The sequence below is a fragment of the Perna viridis genome, chromosome 13 (genome assembly GCF_037379345.1).
Source record: "Perna viridis isolate PV_CMFRI_1.1 ecotype Kerala chromosome 13, ASM3737934v1, whole genome shotgun sequence".
Classification (NCBI taxonomy): Eukaryota; Metazoa; Mollusca; class Bivalvia; order Mytilida; family Mytilidae; genus Perna; species Perna viridis.
This window is the reverse complement of record NC_142457.1, coordinates 7,311,250-7,339,105: the sequence shown is the minus strand read 5'-3', so window position 1 is coordinate 7,339,105 and position 27,856 is coordinate 7,311,250. Positions and strand designations below refer to the sequence as shown.

The following is a 27,856-nucleotide window of genomic DNA, read 5'->3' as shown; positions in this document are numbered from 1 at the left end:
CCAGTGCTGCACCATCAATTGATTCATGGGAGTCTTCTATATGCTTTTGTTCAAATTCTGTAAGTTTTTGTTGAATTTCATCAGACAATAATGCTGATTGAAATGATTCTGTAGAATCATCTGACCATATAAAATTTGGTGATTTTTGAGTTGTTGAAATATTTTCAAGACATAAGTTCAATACATTTATATTTTGCAATTAAAGACCATTCTATTAAACAATGACAATCTGACAATAATGGTATAAAAGGTCAAACTAGAAATGTTGAAATGTTCTTTAGGGTACTCTCTGACACAAGTGTGTAACCAACAGTGCTTGCACCATTTGGTGTAAAACATGTGAAGTTACCATAGGTGTTACCCAGTGTTCGACCATTCAATATTCTTAAATTATGACTTATGCAAAATTCAATAAGCTCTTTTCCTCACTTATCAATTTTAGTATCTTTACTTAGACGTTTCAAATGTGGGGTATCATGAGAATAATCTGAATATAAGGGCATGTACATACTGCTGTCTCCTTCAATAAAGTCAGGTAGTGTGGAAGCGCAAGCATTTAAGTCTCCACAGATTAGTATGTCCCCCTGATTTTGATAAGTCACACATCAACACTTGATCGTCAATATTGTTCGGTGAGGTAATACATTAATTAATTTACTAATTAATGAAAAGTCTAAGAATCCAGCAAACAGTTTTAAATAGTCAATTCTATTAAAAATGAATACGTTATCTCTGTAATCCGTGGAATTATATGAACATATTTCCATGTTATTTTCGCAGGTGGATGTCCGATGACGTTACAAATAATATCAACTGATTTTTGTATCGACGAAACGTGATCTTGACGGTTATTTATACATTTTATTTTATAACAAAAAAAAAATTAAATTTATTCGATGTTGTAAACGGCGCTTATTTTAAGGTGACATGCACACATTTATCGCCCCTTGCAGGTCCGGGTGTTAAAAGAATAGGCCTGCAGCAGCGCTAAGCTTGTCGTAAAAGGCGACTAAATAGTGCTCAGAACCCTAGTGGGGGGCTAGGGCGCTCTGCCCACAGAGCAACTGGGTTGTGTGCCCCAGGTGGTGGAATGGGGTACCCCTGGCATGTTGCATCCTTGGGTTGTCAGGCTATTATACAGAAAACCTGACCGCAAACCATAATGGTGCACCGTATTGGGAAAGATGCCACGTTCCTCACACGTTAAAGAACCCTAATGTGGTATTCTCACGGAGTAGGAACCATAGGGCTCCGCCACAGGAGGCAAAATTGCCCTACCCACCTCTCCCTATTTCAAGTGGCAATCAAAATATGTCGACCCCATTATCCTTGTGTCCAATCCCTTTTTCATCATTTCATGTTCATTTTATCATCAATTTCAAGTTCATCGTCTGAATATAGCTGAAATATTGCTGCTCGGACCTTAAACCCCAACAAACAACAAACAAACAAACACATTTATCAATATATCATATCAATTATAGATAATTGGAGATACTCGGGAATTTAAACATGACGGAACGGTAAGTTGTAAATACATGTATTCAAGTGTTTTAATGCATGAATATAACAAAGTATTTTAATTGGTTCAGAAAACTTAAACTTGTTTCGCTATTGTAACTATGCTGACAATTTTTTAATTCCTCGGATACAAGAAGTAGAATCAGTTTAGTATTTTCAATTCATCAACATCATAAATATTAATGTTAATCAATCAGACGGCAGATCAAAAATATTGTATAGCTGGTTTAATTATATACTCTTGTATACAATGTGTAAAGACGCAGTTTGAAGAAACGAAATTACAATTATTTATTTTTTTGTACAAGAAGGTCCAGGCAGGTATTAATAATAATGCTAAACCCTGCTTAGAATAAAATGGGATGGGAAATAATAATAAGGTCGAGAAGTTTCGATTGCTAATGGAAGTCGGGAAAGGTAGAAGGGTTCGGTCAATTAAGCCTCCTATAGCCGAGGCGCCGTCTCTTGTTGAATACCACAGCATGTCGCTTAAAAGTGCCAATTTTCACAACATGGTGCACCACTTTGGTCTGAGGTCAGGTTTCGTATAATGGTCTGACGACTTCAGCATGTGTTACGCCAGGAGTACCATATTCTATCACCTTTGGGACCCAGTTGCTCTGAGGGTAGAGCGCCTTACCCAAATGCTATGGTTCTGAACACTATTTAGTCGACTGTAACGACAAGATTAGTGCTGCAGTGAGCTTATTGCTTTGACAAACAGACCAAAACGGCTCGTTATTTACAACTTCATTATCAAATATATTGAATTTGTTAATGATAAATAATATGACAAAAACAAAACAGAACGACCCGTTATTTGCAAAGGAATTTGTATTGAAAGGTTTGCAAATATGACAATAGTAAAAAAAGATTTGAATAGTAAGACACAAAATGTTGGGTCTCACTAACTACTTCTAACGTTTCCATTACTTTACATGTTAAAAAGTTATATTCAAAGTTTCACTGTGAATTGACAGGACAAATGACATCTTAAAGTTGCATACCATTGCGAAGCTGGGAAAATAAGGCTTCCCAAATAATTATGCTAATGGTACGATGATTGTAGAAATTTTTCCATTTGACCCGGAAGTGTTTGTGAGACCTTGGGATTTAAATATTGGAATTTAAAGATGGTGGGGTGGTAAATTATAAATATTTAAGTTTTTCAAAGGTCTAATGAATGGAATTACTATATATTTGCATATACAATGTTATTTTGTTTTTGTATTATTTCGATTTTATTTGTTATTCTTCGTACAGGTATACATCAGATCGATTTTTAAAATTCAACTACATAGTAAATATTGAAAGGAGTAAACAAAGGAACCAAGATCCTAGTGGAAAAAAAGAATGTAATTCAGGGATAAAGATCAGACATGGAAGACGGACAAACACAACGAAGAACGTTAAATGACTAAAATAATGCATACACTCCGTGCAGGTCAGGGTGTCAAAATAATAGGCCTGCAGCAGCGCTTAGCTTGTCGTAAAAAGCGACTAAATAGTGCTCAGAAACCTAGCCGGGGGGCTAGGCGCTCCGCCCACAGAGCAACTGGGATGTGTGCTCCAGGAATGGGATACCCCTAGCGTGTTTCATCCTGGAGTTGTCAGGCTATAATATGGAAAACCTGACCGCAAACCATAGTGGTGCACTGTATTGGAAAAGATGACACGTTTCTCTCACGTAAAAAAAACCTACTGTGGTATTCGATAGGAGTAGGAACCTTTGCACTCCGACACAGGAGGCTAAATTGCCCGACCATACCCATCCCTCCCTTTTCTTGTGGCAATCAAAATTTGTCGACCTTATGGTCCTCTTGACAAATCCTTTTTTTTCATTTCATCATTATTTCATCTATATTTTATCATTCTGTTTCATGTACATCGCCTGAATATATCTGAAATATTGCTGCTAGGGCGTTAAACTCCAATAATCAATCAATCAATCAATCAATCAGACTCAACTAAAAACTGTGAGCACGGACCAGGTGCACCGGTAGGGTAAATGTCTTCTGCTTTTCTAGAAACAAAATTCATCAAAAGTCATCAAAATTTCTTCAGGTATTGTATTGCAAAAAATGTAAAACAATACAATTAATAGAGGAGAGAGAGCGAGAGAGAGTTAATTAAATATTATGATCTTATCATTGATATAAACGAACGCTAGTGATACTTTTATGTCATTATATATTTTACAGAAGAAGAAGATAATGATGCTGTATATGAGTAGAAAAAAAAACAGTATGGGTTTAGTTGTGCTGTTTTTTATATTTCTTCAGTGGTGGACCACTGCAAAAGGTTTTATAAAAAAATATTTTACTCCTGCACTACTAAATTTTGAATAATAAATTTCTTTAAACCGTTGATTTAAGTTTTAATACAAGATGTACCTTACTTGCAAGATTTTCATATGTTTGCTTACATAATTTATTATCTGTCATTTAACCTAAAAGAAACAGATTCTTTTGTTTGAGATTCAAGTGAATTGAAATGGATATTTCATGTATCAGTAAGGTGTTTAAAGTTACATAAAGTGACAATAGCAATTTAATAAATTTGTATAAATTATGTCCACTAAATATATCATACTGCCAAGAGTACAGTGACCATTCTAATCGTATAACGACACGAATGAACTGACACAACCATTTCATGGTACTTTAATTTCAGTGTATACTTTTTCGTAGGAGAATATTACTGGAACGTTATGGAGAGAATTACTGATTATAGACAAACCGTAACACTCCTCTGTGTGACGGGAAATGACACTCAGTCTAATGTTGGTGTATGGGACAGATATGAAGATAGACCTTATCCTAGACTTATATTTGCTGCTGTTAAAAATGAAAGTAGACCAAGTCATTACAAATATGGTGGTGGATTTATTGAAGGAGGTTTCACTTTAGAAATCAGAAATGTGTCATCAGAAGATTTTAACAGCAGTTATGAGTGTTCAACGAATTTCGGCAAAAGTCCGCATAAAGTCTTAGAAGAAAAGGATGTTTTTGCAGGTGAAAGCATTAAAAAGATTATTAATTAATTACAAATTGCATATACAGTTTACCCTATTATATGATGCTGTTCGTCAATTAAATATGCGAAGTAAGAAAAAAAAAAAGAAAAAAAAAGGGAAACTGTTGCAAAAGCACAAACATATGAACACATCAATTGAAATTAACAAATTAACACCTCGAATCCATCGAATATGAATGTTTGAAACTTTTTCAAGATGCTATAAGCCGTTCTGTCATATATTTATTTTTTGAAAGCAGATGTGTAGTTAGGATTATCCGGTTGCAAATATTATATCATCATTAATCATAGGTTACATATAATGTTTAGTAAGTAATAAGGCAATTTGAAATGAATAGGCAAACGTTTCTTTTTTTCCCTTTCATTGAAGGAAGTATGAACCTAGTCATACAACAAACAATTGAAAATTATGGCGATTCTTTGACAATAAAGTGTAAAACTAATTCCTGTTATTCGGAGAGATGTCCGTGGACATATGGCTGGAGAATGAATGATACTGAATTATTGTTGGAAGATACAGAAGAACATGATAATGGATCATTCAATAAATATTACAGCAAATTAGTGTTGGACGGATTCACATTAGAAATAAGAAACTTTTCTCGTAAAGACATGAATTTCAACTATCAGTGTTATCTGCCTTTTAACAAGAGTGTGTCTCTGGAGCTGACAAAACACAATGTATTTAATGGTAGGTTAATAACATCGAACCGATCACATACATACCAACTAAATACATTTACCTTATATATTGTGAGGAAATTATCATTCTTGTATGAGACGCTCTATTCATGATTTTATATGTATGTCAATGCTTAAAAGAAAGTAACATCCACAATTTGAATAATGCTTAAACACACACAATCGTTTTTATACTGTAATTTTTGATAATCTTCATCTCTTCTATAACTTTGACCTTAAAGTCTAACCCTCTACTCGCGTCCACCGGTGGCATTTCTATCACATTTGTAACAGAGCTCAACAAATGACCTTCTTCAGTGCCTTAAATAAACTGAGTGTGTATGAAAGTAAATGGTCTGTGAACGCAACTCACTACCTAACCAGGCGAATACCTGTGACGTAAACAGTTTTATTGACAGTTAACGAAGATCTTAAACATTGTGTTATAGACACATGTTGTGTGTTGATCTTGAACACTGAGCTATAAAACTAAAAAAGCAATGGTTTGGTAATCTGAAGTGTTGACTGGGACTAAAGAGTTTTTTGTTAGGTAGCTTCTGTGTCTGTTCAAGCGCTTGTGAAAAGACTGTTTAGATTCACCAACATATTGAAGGCCACAAATGGGACAGTGGAGCAAATATTGTTTGTCTGTTTGTTGGGGTTTAACGCCCGAGCAGCAATATTTCAGCTATATTCAGGCAATGAACATGAAGTGGATGATAAAATGAACATCAAATAATGATAAAATGGGATGGGACACAAGGATAATGGGGTCAAGAAATTTTGATTGCCACTGGCAATAGGGAGAGGTGAGTAGGGTCGGGCAATTTAGACTCCTGCGGCGGAGCCCTATGGTTCCTACTCCGGGAGAATACCACGGTAGGGTTTTTTAACGTGCGAGTAACGTGGCATCTTTCCCAGCACGGTGCACCACTATGGTTTACGGTCAGGTTTTCCGTATTATAGCCTGACAGCATGTAACACGCCAGGGGTACCCCATTCCACCACCTGGGGCACACAACCCAGTTGCTCTGTGGCAGAGCTCCCTATCCCTCGGCTAAGGTTCTGAGCACTATTAAGTCGCCTTTTACGACAAGCTTAGCGTTGCTACAGGCCTATTATTTTGACACCCTGACCTGCACGGGTCGTGGAGCAAATATATTACATTAGCACTCTTGCAAAATATTTTGTAGCGTTTCCTCGTGACTGTGCTTGTGAATGATGACGAGTGGTGCATTTGGTTGCTAAGGTGCAGTTTTTGGTCAAATGACAAATCCTTAAAAAACGTCTAGGTCAACTGAAGAACAATTTAAGAAGAAGGGGATATAGATCAAAGAAGGGTTCAAACAAATTCACAATATCCCAAGAAGTAGTCAGTTACAGTACAAGGCAAAGAAAAAATGTAAACATACCACCCCTGCCTTAAAAACAGCCATAATACCGTTCGTGAGCACTGGGCCTGTTTCGAGAGAAACTCAACATTATCCCGTGTTTCCCGAACAACCTATGATTGCTTTCAGACGTCCAGACTGTCTGCGTAGTCTGCCTGTGAGGGTTTAAATATATAAGCCCAACCTGACTCCAGGCGAGCGTCGCTCCTGTGGTGACAAAAGGTGCAAATGTTGCAATCAAATGCACTCGTCATCATTCACCAGCACAGTCACGGGGAAACGCTACAAAATATTTTGCAACGTGCTCTGCAAGAGTGTCAATGTAATATATTTGCTCCACTGTCCCATCTGTGGCCTTCAATATTTTGGTGAATTTAAACAGCCTTTTCACAAGCGCTTGAATGGACACAGAAGCAACCTAACAAAAAAGCCTTTACTCTCAGTGAGTCAACACTTCAGATTACAAAACCACTGCCTCGATGATTTCAACAAAATGAAAATCTTCATCATGGAACAAACACGGTCTGGTACGATCTACAGAGATTGAAGCGGGAGGGATTATAGATAAAAGAACTCCATGTTTTACACCCACATGGAATTAACAAAAAACATTAAGTTCTTCCTATTTTGGTAGTTTCTTATTACAGTGTTTGTAAATATTTTTAGGTTTATAGTTCAGTGTTCAAGATCAACACACAACATAGGTCTATAACACAATGGTCAAGATCTTCGTTAACTGTCAATAAAATTGTTTACGTCACAGGTTTTCACCTGATCAGGTAGTGAGTTGTGTTCACAGACCATTTACTTTCATACACACTCAGTTTATTTAAGGCACTGAAGAAGGTCATTTGTTGACTGAATATTTTGCTCATTATATATTTATTCTAGTGTTTTAACATCTTTATCGGTATCGTTGTACAATCCTTTAGATTTATATATTTTTTTTGTTTGTGCTGCATCGTCATGACTGGACGATCCGATACCCATTAAGTTTGCTGTTGGCAGATTCCATTAGACTTTATATATATGGAATTTTGAAAACATTGATGTTTGTTGCTATGACATGTTAAAGTCGTATACTTTGTGATTTAAACGCCTGTATGAAGAAATCATAATATACTAATATAAAATAATGTTTCACTAAACTATGGGGCAACCATGTGGCACACAATTCATAAACATTACATATAAAATCAGTACATATACGCAAATTTCTTCAAAACTGTCTTGAGAATTATAAGTGAGCCAAAAATGCCAGATCGAAACATTTTTACAATAACATAGTCTCAAAAAGCATCCAATTACCATTTAAATAGATTAGTTAACACAAGTTATTCTTGTAGAAACATTAATTTACAAAGCACTCTCCGTCAAGTCGAGATTATTATACCAATATATTATAATTTTTATATGAAAGTGCAAGCAACACGTATAGCAAATATTGCCTCAACGATAATTATCTTGTGTGCTCAAAATGTTATATGTGGTCATAATGATTATATTCATGAACACAATATAAAATGATATGTGGAAACCGAAGGTATTTGATCGGAGTCCTTTTTTTCACCAACGTTGTGGAGATCCTTCTTGGTGTGTCCAACAAATTTCAGATGTCGACTTAGAGGGATGATTGTGTGCAGGCGGTATGGCCATAGATGTCACGGCGATACAAGTTAGAGTCCCGCGGATGGAGTCGTCACATTCTGAAACGTATATAAATCTAGTCATACTACAAACAATATTTATTTATTTATTTCCAGATAGAGTATATGTCGTCACAGACAAAAGGAAAGGAGTGTACGTAATGGTTGCAATCACTGTGTAAGTATGATGTTCTTTTCTTAAAATTAACATGAAAACTCCATTACAAATCCGTTCACTTGTCAATTGCCACAGTATTATTACACTATTAAAGACATTTGCTTATACTCACTAAATATAAATATTTGGTTCTTTTTCATTATTATTAGGGGAAAACAGATTTAACAGGGAAAAACATAGTATATGTAGTATACATGGACTATTACGATTATCCCTAGTATACTTGGACAAGGTGTCATATCAGAATGAAAAAATGAAATGAATTGACATTGAGTTACATGAAGTGGATTGGATATTCTCCTATATATCTGTGTTTTTTTTCGAAAAGGCATACTTTCATGCGAATTTTGATTAATACATCACAAATTTGTAGATAAACAGTAATTTGTTTTTTTTATACTATAATACCTCTGTAATGTACGTGCTTTTGACAGATTGAAACTGACTGCCCCATATTGTAAACGAATTGTTGGTTTTACATGTAATTTTTGAAAATCACCCAGAAAGTGTCACATGCGTTGCATAATTCTACCAATACTGAAGATTTTATGATAATATTATGATATACGAGACTATCAATATTTTAAGCATTAGTATAAAGATCTTCACATAAAAAATGTAGATTTAATAAAAGGAACATGTTGAATTTGCCTGTTTGCCTGCCTAAATACAGCTTTGATTTGACAATCATAAATTAATTTAATCGTTCATACCTTCTACCGAAAAAATGTATCTTTATTCATTTGTTTCCTTTCATTTTCATAAAAGACGATTTACATAATTATTATGAAACAGGTGCAAAGTTTAAATGAAAAGACATAACTTAACTGCTTTGAGGGGAAATATATTATCTAAATGAACATTGAAGAATAGAGTTACGAAGAAAAAGTTTTCAAATTTGAAACTGAAATTTCGTTCCAACCAGTAACTTTAAAATTATTTTGACAGACTGATTTTATAATATTCTAACCTTTGTAAATATTAAATTCGCGAGTAAAAGGTACCAAAACCTCTTCTGTAACTAAAAAAAAATTACCAGTTTTATATATTGTAAATTTCGATATGCTGCGCACGTGTTTTAATAAGTAAACTCTCATCTATATCAAGTCGGATAAAATCTGGATTAGGACTAATGTTTAAACTCGTAGCCGTAACTTATATATTTTATGTAATACGCCAGTTTTTAATAAATATGATATATAATTGACCACAATTATCACAAATATATGATATACAAACTAAAGTCAGTATATAAATGTAGTAGGTTAACAACAAAAAAGGATGTTACATATATATGAATATTTTAAATCGAACGCCCCAAAAATTTATATATGTTTTTTATGCGATAATAAAGACGCTGCTTTTCATAAAAAAACTATGATAAACAAAGTCTTACAGATATTTACCTGTTTATATTGAGTATGAAACTAAACGACATTTTATTAATTTTTAGAATTGTATGCCTTCTTAATATTTTCCTTATGGTGGCCACTGCATTTAGCCGTAGAGGTAAGATTGTATATAGAAATAACATGTTTCAACTGATGCAAATACACATATATCATTCATGTACTACATTTAGTTTTTGTAATAGATGGTCATTTAGCAAAGAAGAGGGGTTGGTAATATTAATATTTTATGTGCAAATTAAACAAATATAAAACACATATATCTTTTCTATTTTTTTCGATACATATATAGATTTGATGAAAAGGACGGTTTAGAATCTACGTCATCGAATATAAGTATTCCTGCTAAGCAACATGAAGTATAAATCATAACGACCAGTACAAAAACGTATTATAAAAAAAATGTGTGTAAAAAGGATGTCTCGTGTTGGTCTGGGTGTCAAAAAAATAGGACCACAGCAGCGCTAAATCTTGTTGTAAAAGTCGACTAAACAGTGCCCAGAACTCTGGCCGGGGGCTAGGGTGCATTGTCGACATAGTAACTGGGTTGTGTACCCAATGATGAGAAAGGGGATAACTCTGGCATGCTACATGCTTGGGTCATAAGGCCATAATACTGAAAACCTGACCGGAAACCATACCGATGCACCGTGTAGGGAAAGATGCCACATTCCTTGCACGTTAAAGAACCGAGCTGTTGTATTCGATAGGAGAAGAAATCTTTACTCTCCGCCACAGGAGGCTAAATTGCCCGACCTAAGCCACCTCTTCCCTTGGCCGGTGGCAATCGAAAATCGTCCACTCTGTTTGCTTGTGTCCTATCCAATTTTTCATTTGATCATATCATGTTCATTTCATCATTCTGTTCATGATATTCACCTGGATATAACTAATATCCAGTGTTGCTTGGGGGATAAACACAAACAAACAATCATTCAACTTCAAATCTATAAATCATTTCGTACATTTCGTCCATAGTAATTAACGCAAAAAACATTTACGTACACATTCACCATCACATGTAAACATGATGCATACTTCACGACGTCATTTAAAAAATGCAATACTATATACGTAGAGTAGCATTTACAGTATTCAATTACAATGGTGACGTTGTTTACACTTTAAAGTGAAATTAGAATAGACGTATTACAAGCAGGGATAAGGCTTACATGATAACAGTTAAAAACCAGCTGGTCTATATTATTTTGTTTTATTATCACTTTACAAACTTATAATTGTATTAGTTACTTTTAAACAATACATATTTAAACGTATTTACAGAAACTTGCAATATAAAAAAAGGACATACTTTCTACTATATTGTTTTTTTCTCCTTTCTTAATAATAATTCTAATTTGTTCGTTTATTACAGTTAAAGTAAGGACACCGATAGGTTAGTATTATAACATGTCTATACGATGTTTATTGATAGATGACGTAAAAGTGTATGCTTACTAGTTCCGTTTCTGTGCTATATTTTTTTTTCAACTCATTTTGTGCCGAAGGTCCGATTTTGGGTCGATCTACAAATACTACGGTAAGAGCTAGAGGGCCGATTTTCGGCCGATGTTATTTTAGCAATGTTACCAACGACGTCAACAATAGATAAGGAGAAGGATTGCCAACCTCCTGCACCCTGGATCCGCGAATGATAAGGAAGTCCTTGCTCACTAGATAGTTGACGATTTTGTAAAATTATCTTCAATTATCCTCAATTATGCTTTTCAGAAAAGATAAACATGAGAGACATGATACGTCCCATATCACCACGAGGGCCGTCAAGGGTTGAAACGAAATGTGATGCAGATTTTGATGTTCATTATTTTATCATATCTTCTTACCGATCCGATCATTGGGCTGGAATATAGGGTACATGGTATAGGGGTGTGATATAGGGTATTCAATGCAGTCTCGATTACAGGTTTTGCTTTAATGACATAAGAAAGGATGGTTGTTGCTGACTTATAAATCACACGAATTCAAGTGGACGAATCATCAACTACATGTATAAAATAGTTTGCTTCATTTTTTACCTTTATTTAATACACATAAATGAAAAGGAAATGCAGTTATTATTTTATTCATTTATTGCGGTCAAATGTTTTAAACCATCCAGATGTGAGGCAAAGAGAGAGTACAAACGAGACAAGAACATTAGCAAGAGTAAAATGAAATAAAGGGCAACGTAAAATCTTGAAATCAGACATAATGAACATTACATAAAACAACAAACCATTTTTTGCATCTCGTCAGACAAAATCGTAAACTACACATGACCATTCATTATAAATATAAGGATGCAATGAGCAAATATACAATAGTGCAGAAACGAACTGTCTGCAATTACATTTTGGCAACAACTATGAAATTGTCTCAACCATATGCCTAAGTTAATGCTAAGTAACTACTTTGTTTCTTGAAATAATAAAACAAAAAACATTAAATGGTGATTTTTGAAAAAAAAAAGTCATCTAGTATGTATGTCATCTATTATTACAGGTTAAGTTATACATCGTTACACTTCGTGTCTCAAAATGATACAAGAAACACCTCATTAGAAAAATGCTTATGTTTTAGTGTCAACTTGGCGTTCTCAACTATGTATATTACCATGTAAAACAACAATTTGGTATGGCTTCAATGTTATCTGATTTTCTTTGTTTTATTTTCATAGAAAAAACGAAAGAATTGTCATATTTGTCATCCGGAGACGTTGACTTATTTATTCGTGCTTTGAAATCAGGATTTTATTTGTCCTACGTTGGAAAAATAATGTGTGTTGGAAACGAAGGTGTGGGTAAAACATCAATAACAACCGTCCTGAAAGGTGGGATACCCGATAAAGTAAGACATTCAACAGAAGGAATAGATCTTCATATCCATAAGGCGGCTGTTGATATTAAAAAAAGAAAGTGGGTTTTAAGAGGTATGAACATAGTTAAATAATTAGGTTGGGTGCCATGTAATGTAAAGCAATGGATTCGTGTCTTAAACAATTGGTCTACAGTTATTAAAATGGGTAATGAGAGAGTTATCAAATAGGTACTTTATTTGGTATTTCCCAAGGAAAAAGGCAATATAAGGTCTGTACAAAATTTAAGAGTGTTAATATGGATAATTTGTGTGTTACGAACTATATTATATCAAAATCTGTTATAAACATATTGAGAATAATTCTTTTGAAACGTTCAAACAAGAACGGTATAGTAAACTTATGTCAAATGATACAAGCAAACTTCGAGAATTATTTGCTAAGAGATATGCTTGGTAAATATAGAAGTTATTACTCTAAGTGTTGGTGTGTTGTAGCGCCCATAAAAAATGGAATCGGTAGATTGATTGTTTTGATTGGGGTTTAACGCCAGAACAGCAATATTTCAGCTATATTTTGGTGATGAACGTGAAATAGATGATAACATTAAAAATGGGATTGGACAAAAGGATAATGGGGTCGACAAATGGTTATTGCCACTGGAAATAATGAGATGTGGGGATGGTCGGGCAATTTAGCCTTCTGTGGTTACAGTACCTGAACCAATCCGTGCAACAAGAATTGGATCGGTCATCGATCACCGATCAGTTTCCGGTCAGTCATCGATCCGTCCGACCGATCCATTTAATTGGCGATCGCATCACATGACCACATGGTGGTCAGTGTATTTTATGGTTTTTTTTGTTGTTTTCTTTGTAAATTTTACACATATTTATATAATGTAATATATTTAAACATCAATTTATACTTTTATTTTACATTTCTTTTATTAAAAACAGATCTTACGTTGTTTTACATAACAAAAATTCGATTAGATCGGTCTCCGTTCATCGGTCAATCAGTCAACGGTCATCGATCCGTCAAATTGTTGCGTGGATCGGTTCAAGGACTGCACAGGTGTCAAAAGAATAGGCCCACAGCAGCGCTAAGCCTGTCGTTAAAAAAGTGACTAATTAGTGCTCAGAGCATTGGCTATGTTGCTCTGCTCACAGAACAACTGAGTTGTGTGCCCAAGGTAGTGGAATGGGTTACACCTGACATGTTACATGCTGGAGACGTCAGGCCATAATACGGTAAATCTGGCCGCTAATCATAGTGGTGCAAAGTGTTGGGAAAGATGTAACGTTCCTCGCACGTTAAAGAACCTATATGTGATATTCTATCGTAGTAGAAATAATTGAGCTCCGTCACAGGAGGATGAATTGTCCGACCCTACACACATTTCCATTGGCAATCTAAATTTGGCGACCCCATTATCATTGTGTCCCATCCCAGTTTTTATTTCATCAACATTTCATGTCCGTTTTATCCTCCATTTCAAGTTCAACGCCTTGATATAGCTGAAATGTTGCTGATCGGGTGTTAAACCATAACAATCAATAAACCGATAGAATACCACAGTAGAGATCTTTAACGTGCGAGGAACGTGACAGTTTTTTCCAACATTTTGCACCGCTATTATGTGTCGTCAGGTTTTCCATGTTATGGCCATTCCACCACGCGGGGCCCACAACCCAATTGCTCTGTTCTGGGCACTATAAAGTCACTCGTTTACGACAAACTAAGGGCTGCTGCTGGTCTATTCTTTTGACATCCGAACCAGTACGGGCCTCGAGACAACAACAAGGTTCAGCAATACTTATTTGTCGAAAATATGAAAGAAATGTTGCATGTACTTGGGAATTGGATTTATTTTTCAATTGTAAATGTATGCTTTTCTCTTTTGTATAAATTCAGTTTCAAAAGCTGAGGATTACATGGGCTTATTTAATTTTTCTTCAGTTAGAGTCAGCTGGAATATCCAACAATTTCAATGAAGTAGTAAAGGAAAGAATTTCATGATCAGAATTTTACTTAAATATCACATTACTTTGTACATATGTGTATATAAGGACAAAATACTGATTCAATGGTCAACAGAAACAGAACTAAAGTAAAACAGATTTGAAAGTTTAAATATGAAATTCTCAATTTTCATCGTAAGGGTTTTCAGTTAATAGAATAGTTAATAGAATCTGGCGAAAAAAATGGACTCAAGTCTTAAATGCTATAAATTTGTATCATATCTTGTTTTCTTACAAAAACTATACGCATAATTAAACGTTAAAATGTATATGGACCTCTGAAACACGTTTTATAGTCTTGCCATGATAAACAATAAAACAATATTCATTTACTATATGTGTATACAAAATTCCCTACACGGGAGTATGGGGTTATGCATAGACCTTGTTCATAACAATGTGGCAGTTATTTTATAGTAACCAAGCAAACATAGATTTATAATGTAAATATCAACAAATATGTCTGCGGGTTTTCTTATTTGGCCTACGGAATATTAAGACATTAGCCTGGCGGGTGCAGAGGACGCTTACCCTTACCGGTAAATCTAGTTTATTCTCCAGGTTTTTAGTGAAGTACTGATTACTCATTAACCTTTGTTTCTTGTTTTTGTTGTCCGTAATATGTCGTTTTCATTGAACTATACTCATTTGATTTGCGCTTGAATCTTCTTATAGTAGAATACATATGTTTGGAAACAAGTGATCCAAGTAATGGTCTATGATTATATATTATAGCGATTCTTTTCAGTTCTATATTTGTGAATTTATGACATTTTGATTTGTATTATGTTTGTATTGTATTTTGTTTTGTTTCCATTGTGTTTTATTTTGTTTATTTTGTTTTGTGATTTAAAACTACCTTTTTAGTTCGGTAATATCATATTAAGGATCTTAGATCACAATAATTTAAACATGCCCGATGGTAGAATACAGACACATTTCTGTGAATTGAAATGAAAAACTGTTTGTTCCATCCGTAAGGCAGTCAACATGTGCAGTCAAATACTGCAGTACAATACAAATAATATACATACAATTGCACAAGTTGATTCTCTTATTAACAAAGTTCTATTCTTTTAATCTTTGACATTTTGGTCTTTCGTCCCCTCATTGTCACTGTTCTTAGCATTCCTATTAAAGCGAAAGAGAAATGTTAATCATAATACAATGTATATCGGGTAATTAAACTGCCTGCTTTTGATGTCCGTATCTGATCATGAAAGAGTAATCAAGCGAACCAAGGTTATAGCGGTAATCAAAAGAATGTAATCCAGGGACAAAGACCAGACATGGAAAACAGACATACACAACAAAGAACATAAAGTAACTAAAATCATACATACAAAGTAACAAAAGTAAATGAGCAACTCGGACTCCACTAAAAACTGGGAGCATGGACCAGGTGCACCGGTAGGGTAAGCGTCCTCTGCTTTTCTAGAAACACACTTGCTCATAAAAAGTCGAGTCCGGGGTAGACAAACGAGGAAAGGAAAACTATGCCCCGTTGAATAAATCAGTTTTCATGGTTACACCATAACGATCCACGAGTTCATGATGACGACCATAAAACTTCTGTAGTGATGACTTCAATCTTGTAGCAACATTACCCTGTTCCAGAAGCCTATTTGTTAGAGTTCTAGCGCGATACAAAAAGTCTGCGTAGTTTCGGCAAGCTCTGGCATAACGTATGAGTTGTGATATGAACACCCCATACGCAGGAGCCGAAGGGATGTTGCCACAGATGAAAGGAAAGTTGACAATTCTGAATGAAAAGTCATCACTTTTGTCGTAAAGTTTGGTAAATAGTTTTCCTTTACCATCGGTTTCTAAGTGTAGGTCAAGATATGAAGCTGACTTCACAGTGTCTGTAGTATCCTTTTTCTCAAGTTCTTTTGGGTAGATGCGATGTATCAAATCCCTGAAATTAGGATTGTTTAAAGATAATACGTCATCTATATAGCGGAAACTGAGATTGAAGGATCTAGCCAAACGATATTCGTTCTTTCTGATCAGATCAGCTATAAAGTCAGCCTCATAAGAGTGAAGGAATAGGTCAGCAAGTAAAGGAGCACAATTTGTTCCCATTGGAATGCCGACTGTTTGTTGAAAAACACGTCCACCACACTGGACAAATATGTTGTCGATTAAAAATTCCAGCATTTTGTAAACATCTTCCTCTGTATATTTGGAAGATGATTTGGAATTATTTCTTACAAAGTATGAGGAATCTCTACCAAGAACTATATATTTGTATCTAGGTGTACCATCTTTTTTGGAAAAACAACGATGTATAATGCTTTTAAGTTGGGATTTTAACTGAGTATGGGGAATAGAAGTATACAGTGTTGAAAAATCATAGGTTTTAATGCTATTATATTCTGATAATAGTCTTGAACTGATTATCTCCAAAAGATCTTTCGAATTTTTCAGGATCCACATTGAATTAATGCCACTACTGGAGTAACAAGTGTTGTGGTAGGACTGCAGACCCTCTTTGACAGTTGTGAGTATAGAAGTTAAAAGTTTTGAGAGAGGTTTGGTGGTACATTTTGCGGATCCAGCTATGAAACGTTGTTTGTATGGATTCTTGTGAAGTTTAGGAATCCAGTACATAGACGGTAAATCACAATTATCGTTCTTGGTAGAGAGACCAAAAGAGGATAGCACAGATTGATGGTTTTCCACAATCTCTTCTTTGGAGAGAGTGGTAGCAATATAGGTCTTATCACTGCTATTATTTTCTACGTCTACCTGAAAGTGTTCTTTTTTTTATTATTATTAATCTTCGTCTTTATAACATACACCATAGTAAGAATACACTAGAAATCATATTTCAATAAACTATGTTTTAAACTTTATTTTCGCATAACAATATCCAAGTAATTAGAAAAGACATTTTGATCAATTGTACCCTTAAAAATCATATTGTGCCAAAAATTCAAAAACCCGATGCAAAACTATATTCATGCTGAAGACATACATTAAATAAACTTGTTTCTTTTTAAAGAATTGGATGTTTTTGATGTTGCCTACAGAGATCTTTTAAAAACACCGAACACACAAAGACGTTTTGTGACTGACCTGCACAGTGACAGACACAACACTTTTGACGCGTCTCGTCCGATTCTGGAAGACGGATTTATCGACGATGAACCAAATAGCAGTTGTCAAAGTTGCGAGCTCTTAGCAGAAAATTCAAGAATAATAAAATCAAAAGCAATGTCTCCTACTAAAAGGAAACAAAGAAAGTTGAAACTCCACTGGAAAAAAACGACATTAGCTAATGTCAAGGTCAAACATATTGATATCAATAAATTGAAAAAAGAAGGACTGAAACGTGAACGTAAAGGTCTTCTCAGTAGTTCATTGGCACCGGTTAATATGATGGATTTCGGAGGGCAAATTGCATTCTACTCAACACATCAATCTTTTTTGACATACAGAGGCATTTATATTTTGGTCATAGATGGTAGCAGGGATTTCGACAGTAAAATAGAAACTGAGTCATTAATTCCAGTGCGCGCCAAAAAACCAACAACACGAGGTAGGTATGGTTATAAAATATCATGATTATTGTTTACATTTCTTAAAAGAATTGATAAAAGTAGCTTTTACGTATTTCATGGAGTAAAATGACATTTGATATTTTACGCTATTGTTTATGCTTTTAATCAATAAAACATCAGAACGTTGAATAGTTTTCTCTTTTATCTTAAGCATATGTACTTAGGTCTGTCCCAACTGATTGTGGCTCTCACTATTCCAAAATATATCATTTATAGCTAGGTAATTGGTTGTGTATTAAACAAATCACTAAAATTAGAAACAATTTATTGTACAGTTGTAGTTTACTATTTTATCTTTTTATTAAATTATCAAGTCAGAAAGAAATACTGATACATTTTAAAGTCCTTAAAGTATGTCTATTTTACAGATTTTGTGCTATTCTGGGTAAGCTCAATAGAATCTTATTCCAGAGGAGTATCGGACGAATTTCCGCAGATATTAATAGTATGCACACACAAAGACAAAGTTCCAAAGGTGAGAGTATCTACACTTCAATGCCAATTTAGTGATCATGGATCTAATCATAGATACGTTTTAAGTACATCTCATTGTTATGTTATGTTTGCTGTTTCGTGTTAAATTTATGGTGAAATGTAATTTGAAAAACAAAGTTTACTCTATAAGTTAGTTTGCTAATAAGGTTAAAGGAATTTGTATATAGTATGGTATAAAACAATATAATTTATGTTAAAGAAATTGAAAAAAAAAATCAAAATAATCAAGATTTTATATGTTATAATCTAATTTTAGGAAAAAATTGAGGAGAAATTGAACACTATTTTCACTGAAATAGAGAATATGTTTAAAGGCACTCCTGCAATAAATCACTTATTGCTAAAACATAGAATATTTCTGGATGCACTAAATCCTGATGATCCAGATTATGAAAACCTTAAAGATGTTCTAGCTGAATCGCTTTGTAGTCAACCAACATGGGGGGAACAGCTACCCAAATCATGGATTTATCTTAAAATGGTGATAAATAAAGCGGTAGTAGAGGGGAAAAATATAATGACATTGGACACTCTAAGGCGTTTAAACCAGAAACACCCGTTAAAAGCCCTGTCAGATGAAGATATTAAGTTGTTCCTTAAGATGCACCACGAACAAGGAGATATTATCTTCTTTCCTGTTCCAGGACTTAAAGACACTATCGTCATTTCACCACAGTTGTTAATCAAAGCATTACAATCACTGATCACGGATCAACGTTTTTGTGAAGGTCAACGTCAAAGTATTGTCAAAACGATGAACAAAAATGGGATTTTAAAGCGCCATGACATTGAAGAACTTTGGGGAAAGGAAGAGTTTTTTGAACACAAAGATTTCTTAATTGTGCTTATGAATCATCTTGATATCCTTGCTACTCCGCAAATGTACGACGAATCCGGATCACTGATTAAGTCAGACCAATTTTATGTGCCTTGCCTTGTCAAAACCAGAATGGATCCGGAGAACTTAATGAACTCAATGAACTTGAATGGCAAAGTGTTGGGTTTGTCATTTAAATTTCTAAGCCATACAATGCCACCAGCTATTGGGTATAGGTTCATTGCATCTTGTATAAATATGTATGAAGTTAAAAGACACAACGAAAAGCCAATGCTATTTTCGGGGATGGTTGTTGTCAATGTTAAGACTGACCTTGAACTCTTAGTCTTACTGAGGTCTAATAGAATCGACATCTATCTAGTTCCCATCAATTTGGAATTTGATATTGTCAAACATATTTCAGAACGTATCTGTAAATGTCTAAAAGACATTTTATCAAGTATCGTAAACAGCTTTATAGTGACGTCTTCCGAAGGCGAAATCACGACGCCCTTACCATTTCATACAGAGTTTTCGTGCTGTAATATTTCATCCCCGTGCTACAATAAAGAAGCTGATGACTGGACATGTAGCCATGGTCACACAATGACATGGGAAATGAAGAACAAGTCGATCTCTATTCAGGTATTTTTTTTAATTCATAACGCAAGTGACATTTAAGAAATTTCAAAGCATTTCTCTGAAAGCACATGAATAATATATCATGAAATGATAGATGCGTATTCATATAGTGAAAGGTCTCAATTTGTACAAGTTGGGTTCGATCGATTCACTAATTCACCAATAACAATTGCACAATTTGTTGTACTATCAATGAACATTAATGGAGAACTATTTCCAGTCTTATGGCGTCCCCTCAATTTTATATTGGTGACACCACAAGCTCAAATCAGAAGTTCTGATATTCAAAGCCGGATAAATAAGTTTTACAATGATGGAACAGTACGGTCGGTAATTGATAAAAACTAAAGTATCAGTTTATGTACGTCACAATTAATTGTGTTTTTTAAACCAGTTTTGCAAAATGAATTCACCCATTGAATAAGTTACAACAAATATTAGACTGTGTGTACTTTACGAGAGAATAAACCATTTTTATGAGATATTATTACAAAATAATTTCTGCACATTGCAAGACTAACAATGGGGCATTTCTTAATTTGACCACAAGTCCAGCATACTTCATTGATTGGTTTTATTAAAACAGTCTTCTTGTATCAGTATTACCCGGTAACACCTAAACCGCGGCAGGTAAACCGCCACGTGGGATTATCTTATTTATCAATCAAACATTTAGCTCTTTTTTAGTGAGTGTTTTTTTTTCTGCAGTTATATATGGAAATGTTTTGTAACTTATCTTGTATAATTGTTAGCAATGTTACAATACACAATAATATGCTGGGCCATGATCATTTTTTAAACCATTGTACATATAAGGGTACACATAAAATCAGAAATAGTCGCTCGAAAACGTTTCAAGTGGACCTAATATATTTTTAACAATCATTTAAAACATATATTAGTGCCATAATGTCTGAAATTAAAAAAAAAACACAAAAAGAAATTGAAAGATCATATAAATGTATAATAAATACAGAAGTTATAATCCATCGATAAGCTTTTTTTTTAATTTCATCTTTTCTTAAATAAATCTAAAAAATTACGCGTTTTCTTTCCGAATGGCGATTTATTATGTGACGAAAGAAATTGAATATTTTAAGTATCAGCATTGTCCAAGCTGATCTGTGTATTCACTAGAACGTCAAATTTATTCTATCCACCATTAGTTAGAATCGGACTTGCGTACTTCTCTCCCTGTTCCGATTTCTGTGAAATGTTGGGGATACACACGAAGTAGCTGACACATATGTTTAATGTAAAGCACTATGCAGTGTAATTCCAATCAAATAAGCATATGCTTTTTTCGTGCATTATGATTTGTTGTTTAACCTTTAGAACCTGAGCCATAACTGTCATTACAATATTGTCAATTCCGTGTACATATACGTGTACTTAACAACTTGACTTCCATCGCTTCGGTAAAAAGATAGAGCCGATCAAAGGGTCAAAACAATATTATTTGCTTTAATTCATTCGTATTTCGGCATTGTATATACAAAACAATGATTTTGAAATAATATTGTCATCGGTAACTCGTAAGTACTTTGAATATTGAAACTGACAACCATGTACATTTGTCGGTTGAATGCCGCCATTTCCAATGTCGATTTCAGTGGTCAATATCACTGAAGAGTCTACAAGAAAAAAAATAATGTATTTATGATAGTTTGGGATTAGAATTATAAGGATTAAACACTGTTTTTCCAGAACTTATGGAAGTGTAAAATCGAACGATTTCCTAAAAAAAAACCTGACATTCGGGCTTGTATTTGTTTTCTGAGTGAGTGGTTCGATTTTACAAATCTTTTTTTTATTTTCTATCATATTTTACTCCTATAATTACATGGATTTGATAATACATTCAAGTGTTTCAGAACTATTTTTTTCAAGCGTAAATCGGAAATGCGAAAAAGCGTGAAAATACTGACGATAATGAAAAATGACTAAAGAAATTAGTTTAATGTTACGCAAAGCAAAAAGTTATAAAAAAGTAAGAAGAAAAGAGTAACCATGCAAATAGTTGAACTAACATATACGTGGAATCGAATCATTCATTTTTATTTGAGATTTAAAGATCATTTTCTAAATCAAATCAAATGTAAACGCAAAAATACGCATTTTCAATTTTTTTAAATATATTTTCGTTTTCATTTTCGTATCCGTCAAAATTGGGAACTTTATTTTTATGGAATATTGTCATTGCAAAGTGTATAAGGATCTCAATTCAAAGTGGTTGAAGGTTAGCGGATTTATTCGTAAAGTGGTATATATACATATCTATTTTTAAAAAAATTACCGTGTCTCTTCAAGATCGTAGAAATATTTTAAAATTCAGTCTTGTCAAAATTAGGCGTTTTTAGCTGGAATGAAATAGTTTTCCTTGAAAACTAAAGGAAGGGTTATGCATATTGAAATTTTGAAAAAAATAATTGCGAATATCAAATTTAAGCATTTATTAAACTTGTTTTAATGCACGTATTTGCAGTGCCATTTGCTGACATACAGTTATTTGATTTTGTACCTTTTAGATTACCTTTGCTCTTTTCCAATATTAATAAATATCAAATGTTTACCTTTCGACTTTTGAAAACTGTGAGGTTCTTTGAGATTTAATCGTTCCCTCCTTAACATTGGTACATGTAAAAATAGATATTTGTCTTCAAATTATTAAATAACAAAAACGTACGTGTACCAGATAAATATAATCTATCTTTATTTAAATTTTCCGAACAAAACACAATGTTCCCACTTCAAATCTTCAAAATATACTTTTTTTTATGATTCCCATAGTCTGAATGAAATGATAACAGAATAACCATGGACATGATAAAAACAAAACGAAAACAAAAAACAAAAAAACAAAAACAACAAAAAACAAACAAAAAATAAACAAGAAAGCTTGTCCATTATTTACCTCGAAGTTGTTCGAACTTATCATTTAAACAAATATTTACAAAACAATAATTTTCGCTAGACGTTTCCCATTGAATACGGTGCTATTTCAGGATGAGTACCACAGTTTAGGCAGTATATGATGGTATTGTTTATTCACTTTTTACATTTTTGCTAGATTAAAAAAAAACAACCAAATACCAGTGTAATCTTTTTATTTTAAAGAATGTCATTATCTGAATGTTTCCATTGTTTTCTCCAGACACAAGAATCCTGTTCAATGGAATGTGAAGGTAAATATAAGTATTTAAATTTTAAACCTTTATGAAATACATTTTGTTCGTGTGATATCTCTGAGGCTATTAAATAGCCACAAGTATGGACATTAAACTAGAATATTCACTTTAAATACTTTATATTTCTTTACAAAAAACTCATAATACCAAAACAAAAAAGCACGCATACACAACCTGTGAAGTGTATTTATAATTTCCTTATATACACAGTAATTAAATTTTAAAACTTGAAAATGAAATACGGTTTTTGAAAATGCCACTTAAATTCCTTGGAATTAATAGATATTGCAATGTATCAAACTCATAACAATACAAGACATCCGAAGTGGCTCACAATTATTTTTGTCACAAAACTGTTTTATAAATACTAAAACTTTTTTTCCCGGTTAAAGGACAAATCTAATCTGTAACTTCTCTTGATTTGTAAACAGAAATCACTCGAACTCGTCCTGTAGGAATTAACAGCATTTTTTATTTAATTGAGTCTGTTTGTGTTAATTAATTTTTCAAATAGAGTATTAAAAGGATTATTTGATTGTATGAAGCCTTTATTTATTTCATGTGAATGTAGGGTTGACATTGGCAGATCAACAAGAAAGACTTTCAGAACTTCATCTAGCAAAACTTGCTCTACAATATGGCTGGGAAGATCTTAAGAAATTGGTTCGGACACTAGGATTAGATAACAACGACATCAAACGTATAGAGCATGACTATGCTGGAAATATCCTCAATGTGATGTTCTGTTGTCTTAAAAAATTGAAGACAAAGGTGCACCCCACTGTCAGAGATCTTATTAAAGCTATACAAGAAATAAAACTAGATGAACACTCAGCCTGCAGTGTAAGTTTTTCGTTATATTGTAGGTACATATGTTGAGTAATAAACTATAGGTAAGAGATTTTTAATCGGCTCATATTTTTCATCGTTTACACAATACTTGATCGCTACAACGAGGGCAGCACATTCTTTTGATAAACAAAATATAACTGGAGTTGTACTTAAATCATCTTTACCAAAATATGTTAAATGTTCACTATAACTTTGTAGATGTACATGTATGTCGGTCAGCAATAAATAACCCATTTTTAATATTTTCTGTATGAATTTGTATTGGATCTTTTAATGAACCAGTTGACTTTGTAAAACACGTTTAATCAAACTATATATTTTTTCTATGTTCAGATGTTTAGAGACAAGCAATTATGTGAGTACATGATACCTTTTGTTTCATTCTATAAAAATAAAACTTATAGCCTACTAAAAACGGAAGCATAGACCGTGTGCACCTGTAGGTTAAGGTTCCTCTGCTTTTCTAGAAACACCTGCCGAGTTGCTCATAAAAGTGTAATTCATTTTGTATTAACACTATCAATAATATTAAGACTGGCTGACATTCGTAAATGTTAAACTTTTATATGAAACGATAGGGTGGGATGATTAGACTATGAGCATGAAAAAAAATTAACAAAATAAAATAAATAAATAAATACATTAAGACCTACGAAAATAGTAAATTATTTCAAAAAATGTTTTCTATATTCCATACATTGCCTACGTTAAATGGAAATACTATTAAAGTCAAAACCAACTAGCTAACTGGACGGAGACCAACAAACCAAATAAAATTATTGCACTGCTTGTAAATGGTGTAAGTGTTCTTTGATAATAAAAACATTTCAAGACAAAACAATTTTTTTCGACAGCCGTTCCTGATGAAGTGTTAATGACCGAACCAACAGACAAAATACTGGATGCAATATCAAATGAAGTGATAACTGAAAGTCTGGTGTTATCAGTACAACTAGGTCAAAACGCTTCGTTCTGGCTTGCAATGAGGGAGGAAAGGGAAAAGATATTTCAAATCAACAGGGAAGTGTTGGCAAAATGGAAATTGGATCAAAGAGTTGAAAGAAAAAATGACATAAGAGACTTAGCACAGGCACTGTGTAATGTTGGAATTGACATTACTTTGTTTTTATGAGACAATGTTAAACTTTAAAAATGAATCAATGGGAGACATTTAAATTCAAACTACTTCTGAAATTGATTTCGCGCTTTTTTCTGTGTGTAGAATTTTAGTATATACATATATATATATATATTACATTGAAAGTGGAGGAGGTCAGTCGTTTGATAAAAACCAATTCCGATGAACGCCGATACAGATAACTTCTAAGAAAAAAAAAAGGAAAATCGCACACAAATACCAATAGCATAGAGACTTTAGGGGAAACATTCATGACACAGTCCATCCAGTACAATTATATTGCAGTCTTGATCATAGGCGTACATCAATATGATTAGTGGTTAACAAGCTTTACGTTATGCGTAAATTTTTATTAAATATATATTTAAAATAAGGCACATTGACGATAGTTGAAAAATAGAAAAAAACATAGCGAAGACAAATTTCATAACCATTTGTCAGCTTTACCAGGAAATATCTTTATTTGATACAAGCTCGTTATTTATGAAATAGTTACATTTAACACAGATGATGTTCGTTTTCACTATCCTAATTTATTTTACTTGCTACACGTGTAACACAAAGGTCGCAGATCTAATGTTTAAAAACAATCAATATTTTGAAAAAAATTTACGGAAAAATTATTTGATATTGATTTTAATAGGGTTATGTTGCTAAAAGTTTGAAGTCATTACTATAGAAGTTTTATGGTCGTCTATATGAGTTCGTGGATCGTTACGGTATACTCATATCCATAATGAGAACCGTTTTGTTGAACTTGTCATATTTTTCCTTTCCTCTTTCGTCTACTACGGACATGACTTTTATGAGCAACTCGGCAGGTGTTTCTAGAAAAGCAGAGGAACCTTAACCTCCCGGTGCACATGGTCTATGCTCCCGTTTTTAGTAGGCTATAAGTTGCTTATTTACTATTGTTTCTTTGTACGTAATATTTTGTTTGGTTATTTTATGTTAATTTGTGAGTAGGTCTGTTTTTACTTTCTGGTCCTTGTACGTATAAAAGAGCTTCTAGTGACGAAGTATAGGTGATTTGGATTCTTTTATTCCATTCATAGTTTGCAATTCACAATAAAAGCACTGAAGCAATAATAAAGAATACTTAGTGTTGAATTATCAAATCGTAGAGAAAGTGCATGATTCTCTATCATAGTATACGATACCAGTTTAAGATATACATGTATAATACGCTATTTCAATGACTTTTTGATAAGGTTCAAAATAGTTTATTTGTATTCTGAATTTTACATGAAACATACCAAAAATGAAATGCACATCTTTCGTAAATGCATCTTGTTATCAAATACAGCAAAAAATACAGATTTACTGTTAAATATAGGCAAAATAAAGTAATAATGTATAATGTAAATAATACAGAACTTAACGATATTCTAACGACTTTAACAAGAACTACTTATAAACAACTGACAAAATGGTAAAAAATATTACATGAACTACACACCCTGCATGAGGTGCAATTTCTTTGTGAATAACAACTATTTCATCTTGCACGTGTAATGTCCACCTAAATAATACGGTAAAATGAAATGAATACACTATTCAAATTTATAAAGCAATTTAATATAAAAAAACAGACTCATTCACAACCTTCTGTATATGCGGCAATTGATATATTCAACTATTTACACATTGAACATTTATAAAGAGATCAAAATGAATTTACAGCTTTAACGGGAAATTCATTTGATACCATTGCCGATTTAATTTTTAAACTAGTTTAATGCCATGCACACACAGTAACACCCCACTTTTCATACGCCAAACGGTCTTTTTAACTAAGTCATTCACTCTTAAAAATTACACAGAAGAAATGCATATCAGTGAGGTTAAAGTAAATGCACAAACCTTAAAAACAGAAATGATCTCCAAACTAGACTGGCAAATTTCAATAAGCACTATACACTGAACTATGTCGACAGTTCGGAGACAATACCAAAACTGAACAAAGGAAACCCGCTGAATTTAGAAAAATGACCCTGAACACTGACCCGAGAAAATGACCAATAGAAACCCATGAACTTAGACTACCGCTGAAAGAATGTGTATTAAATTTACATGTACTAATCATACAAGTAATAAAAAACAAATAATATAAATACAAGTACAATGTTTTGGAAATAAAAATTATTACTTAAAATTGATTATTCTTTCAATGATCGATTTAATGTCCAGAAGATACGCGTATGGTCTACCCACTTGGAACATGTACAAAACGGATATTACGCATGCAATTATAATAATTGTATTACACGGTTTGTATTTTATTTGCAAATCAAACGGCATTTTTCGAATCATCGGCAAAAAGAGCTGTATGGGATTGGGATTTCTCATTTCATCTTTGTCACACTCCACGTACGGTGATAATGATAAGATTAACTGTATGAAAAAGGAAGAAGCATATTTGTAGTCGTCAGGGATAACATGAGTGAACGTGACAAC

At 33.4% G+C, this 27,856-nt stretch overlaps 1 protein-coding gene across 1 annotated transcript; it reads left to right on the top strand.

Annotated features, from left to right (window-relative positions):
• Window positions 1-1,503: 1,503 nt before the first annotated feature.
• LOC148599417 (uncharacterized) lies at window positions 1,504-26,385 on the top strand. Its single transcript, XM_088558958.1, has 15 exons — window positions 1,504-1,523; window positions 3,723-3,822; window positions 4,212-4,535; window positions 4,928-5,248; window positions 8,393-8,453; window positions 9,907-9,962; window positions 11,238-11,258; window positions 12,540-12,791; window positions 17,709-18,245; window positions 18,636-18,742; window positions 19,019-20,224; window positions 23,376-23,406; window positions 23,981-24,252; window positions 24,595-24,616; window positions 25,116-26,385. The coding sequence occupies exons 2-15, from the start codon at window positions 3,735-3,737 to the stop codon at window positions 25,391-25,393; spliced, it is 3,576 nt and encodes a 1,191-aa protein (XP_088415084.1). The 5' UTR covers window positions 1,504-1,523; window positions 3,723-3,734; the 3' UTR covers window positions 25,394-26,385.
• The last annotated feature ends 1,471 nt before the right edge of the window (window positions 26,386-27,856 follow it).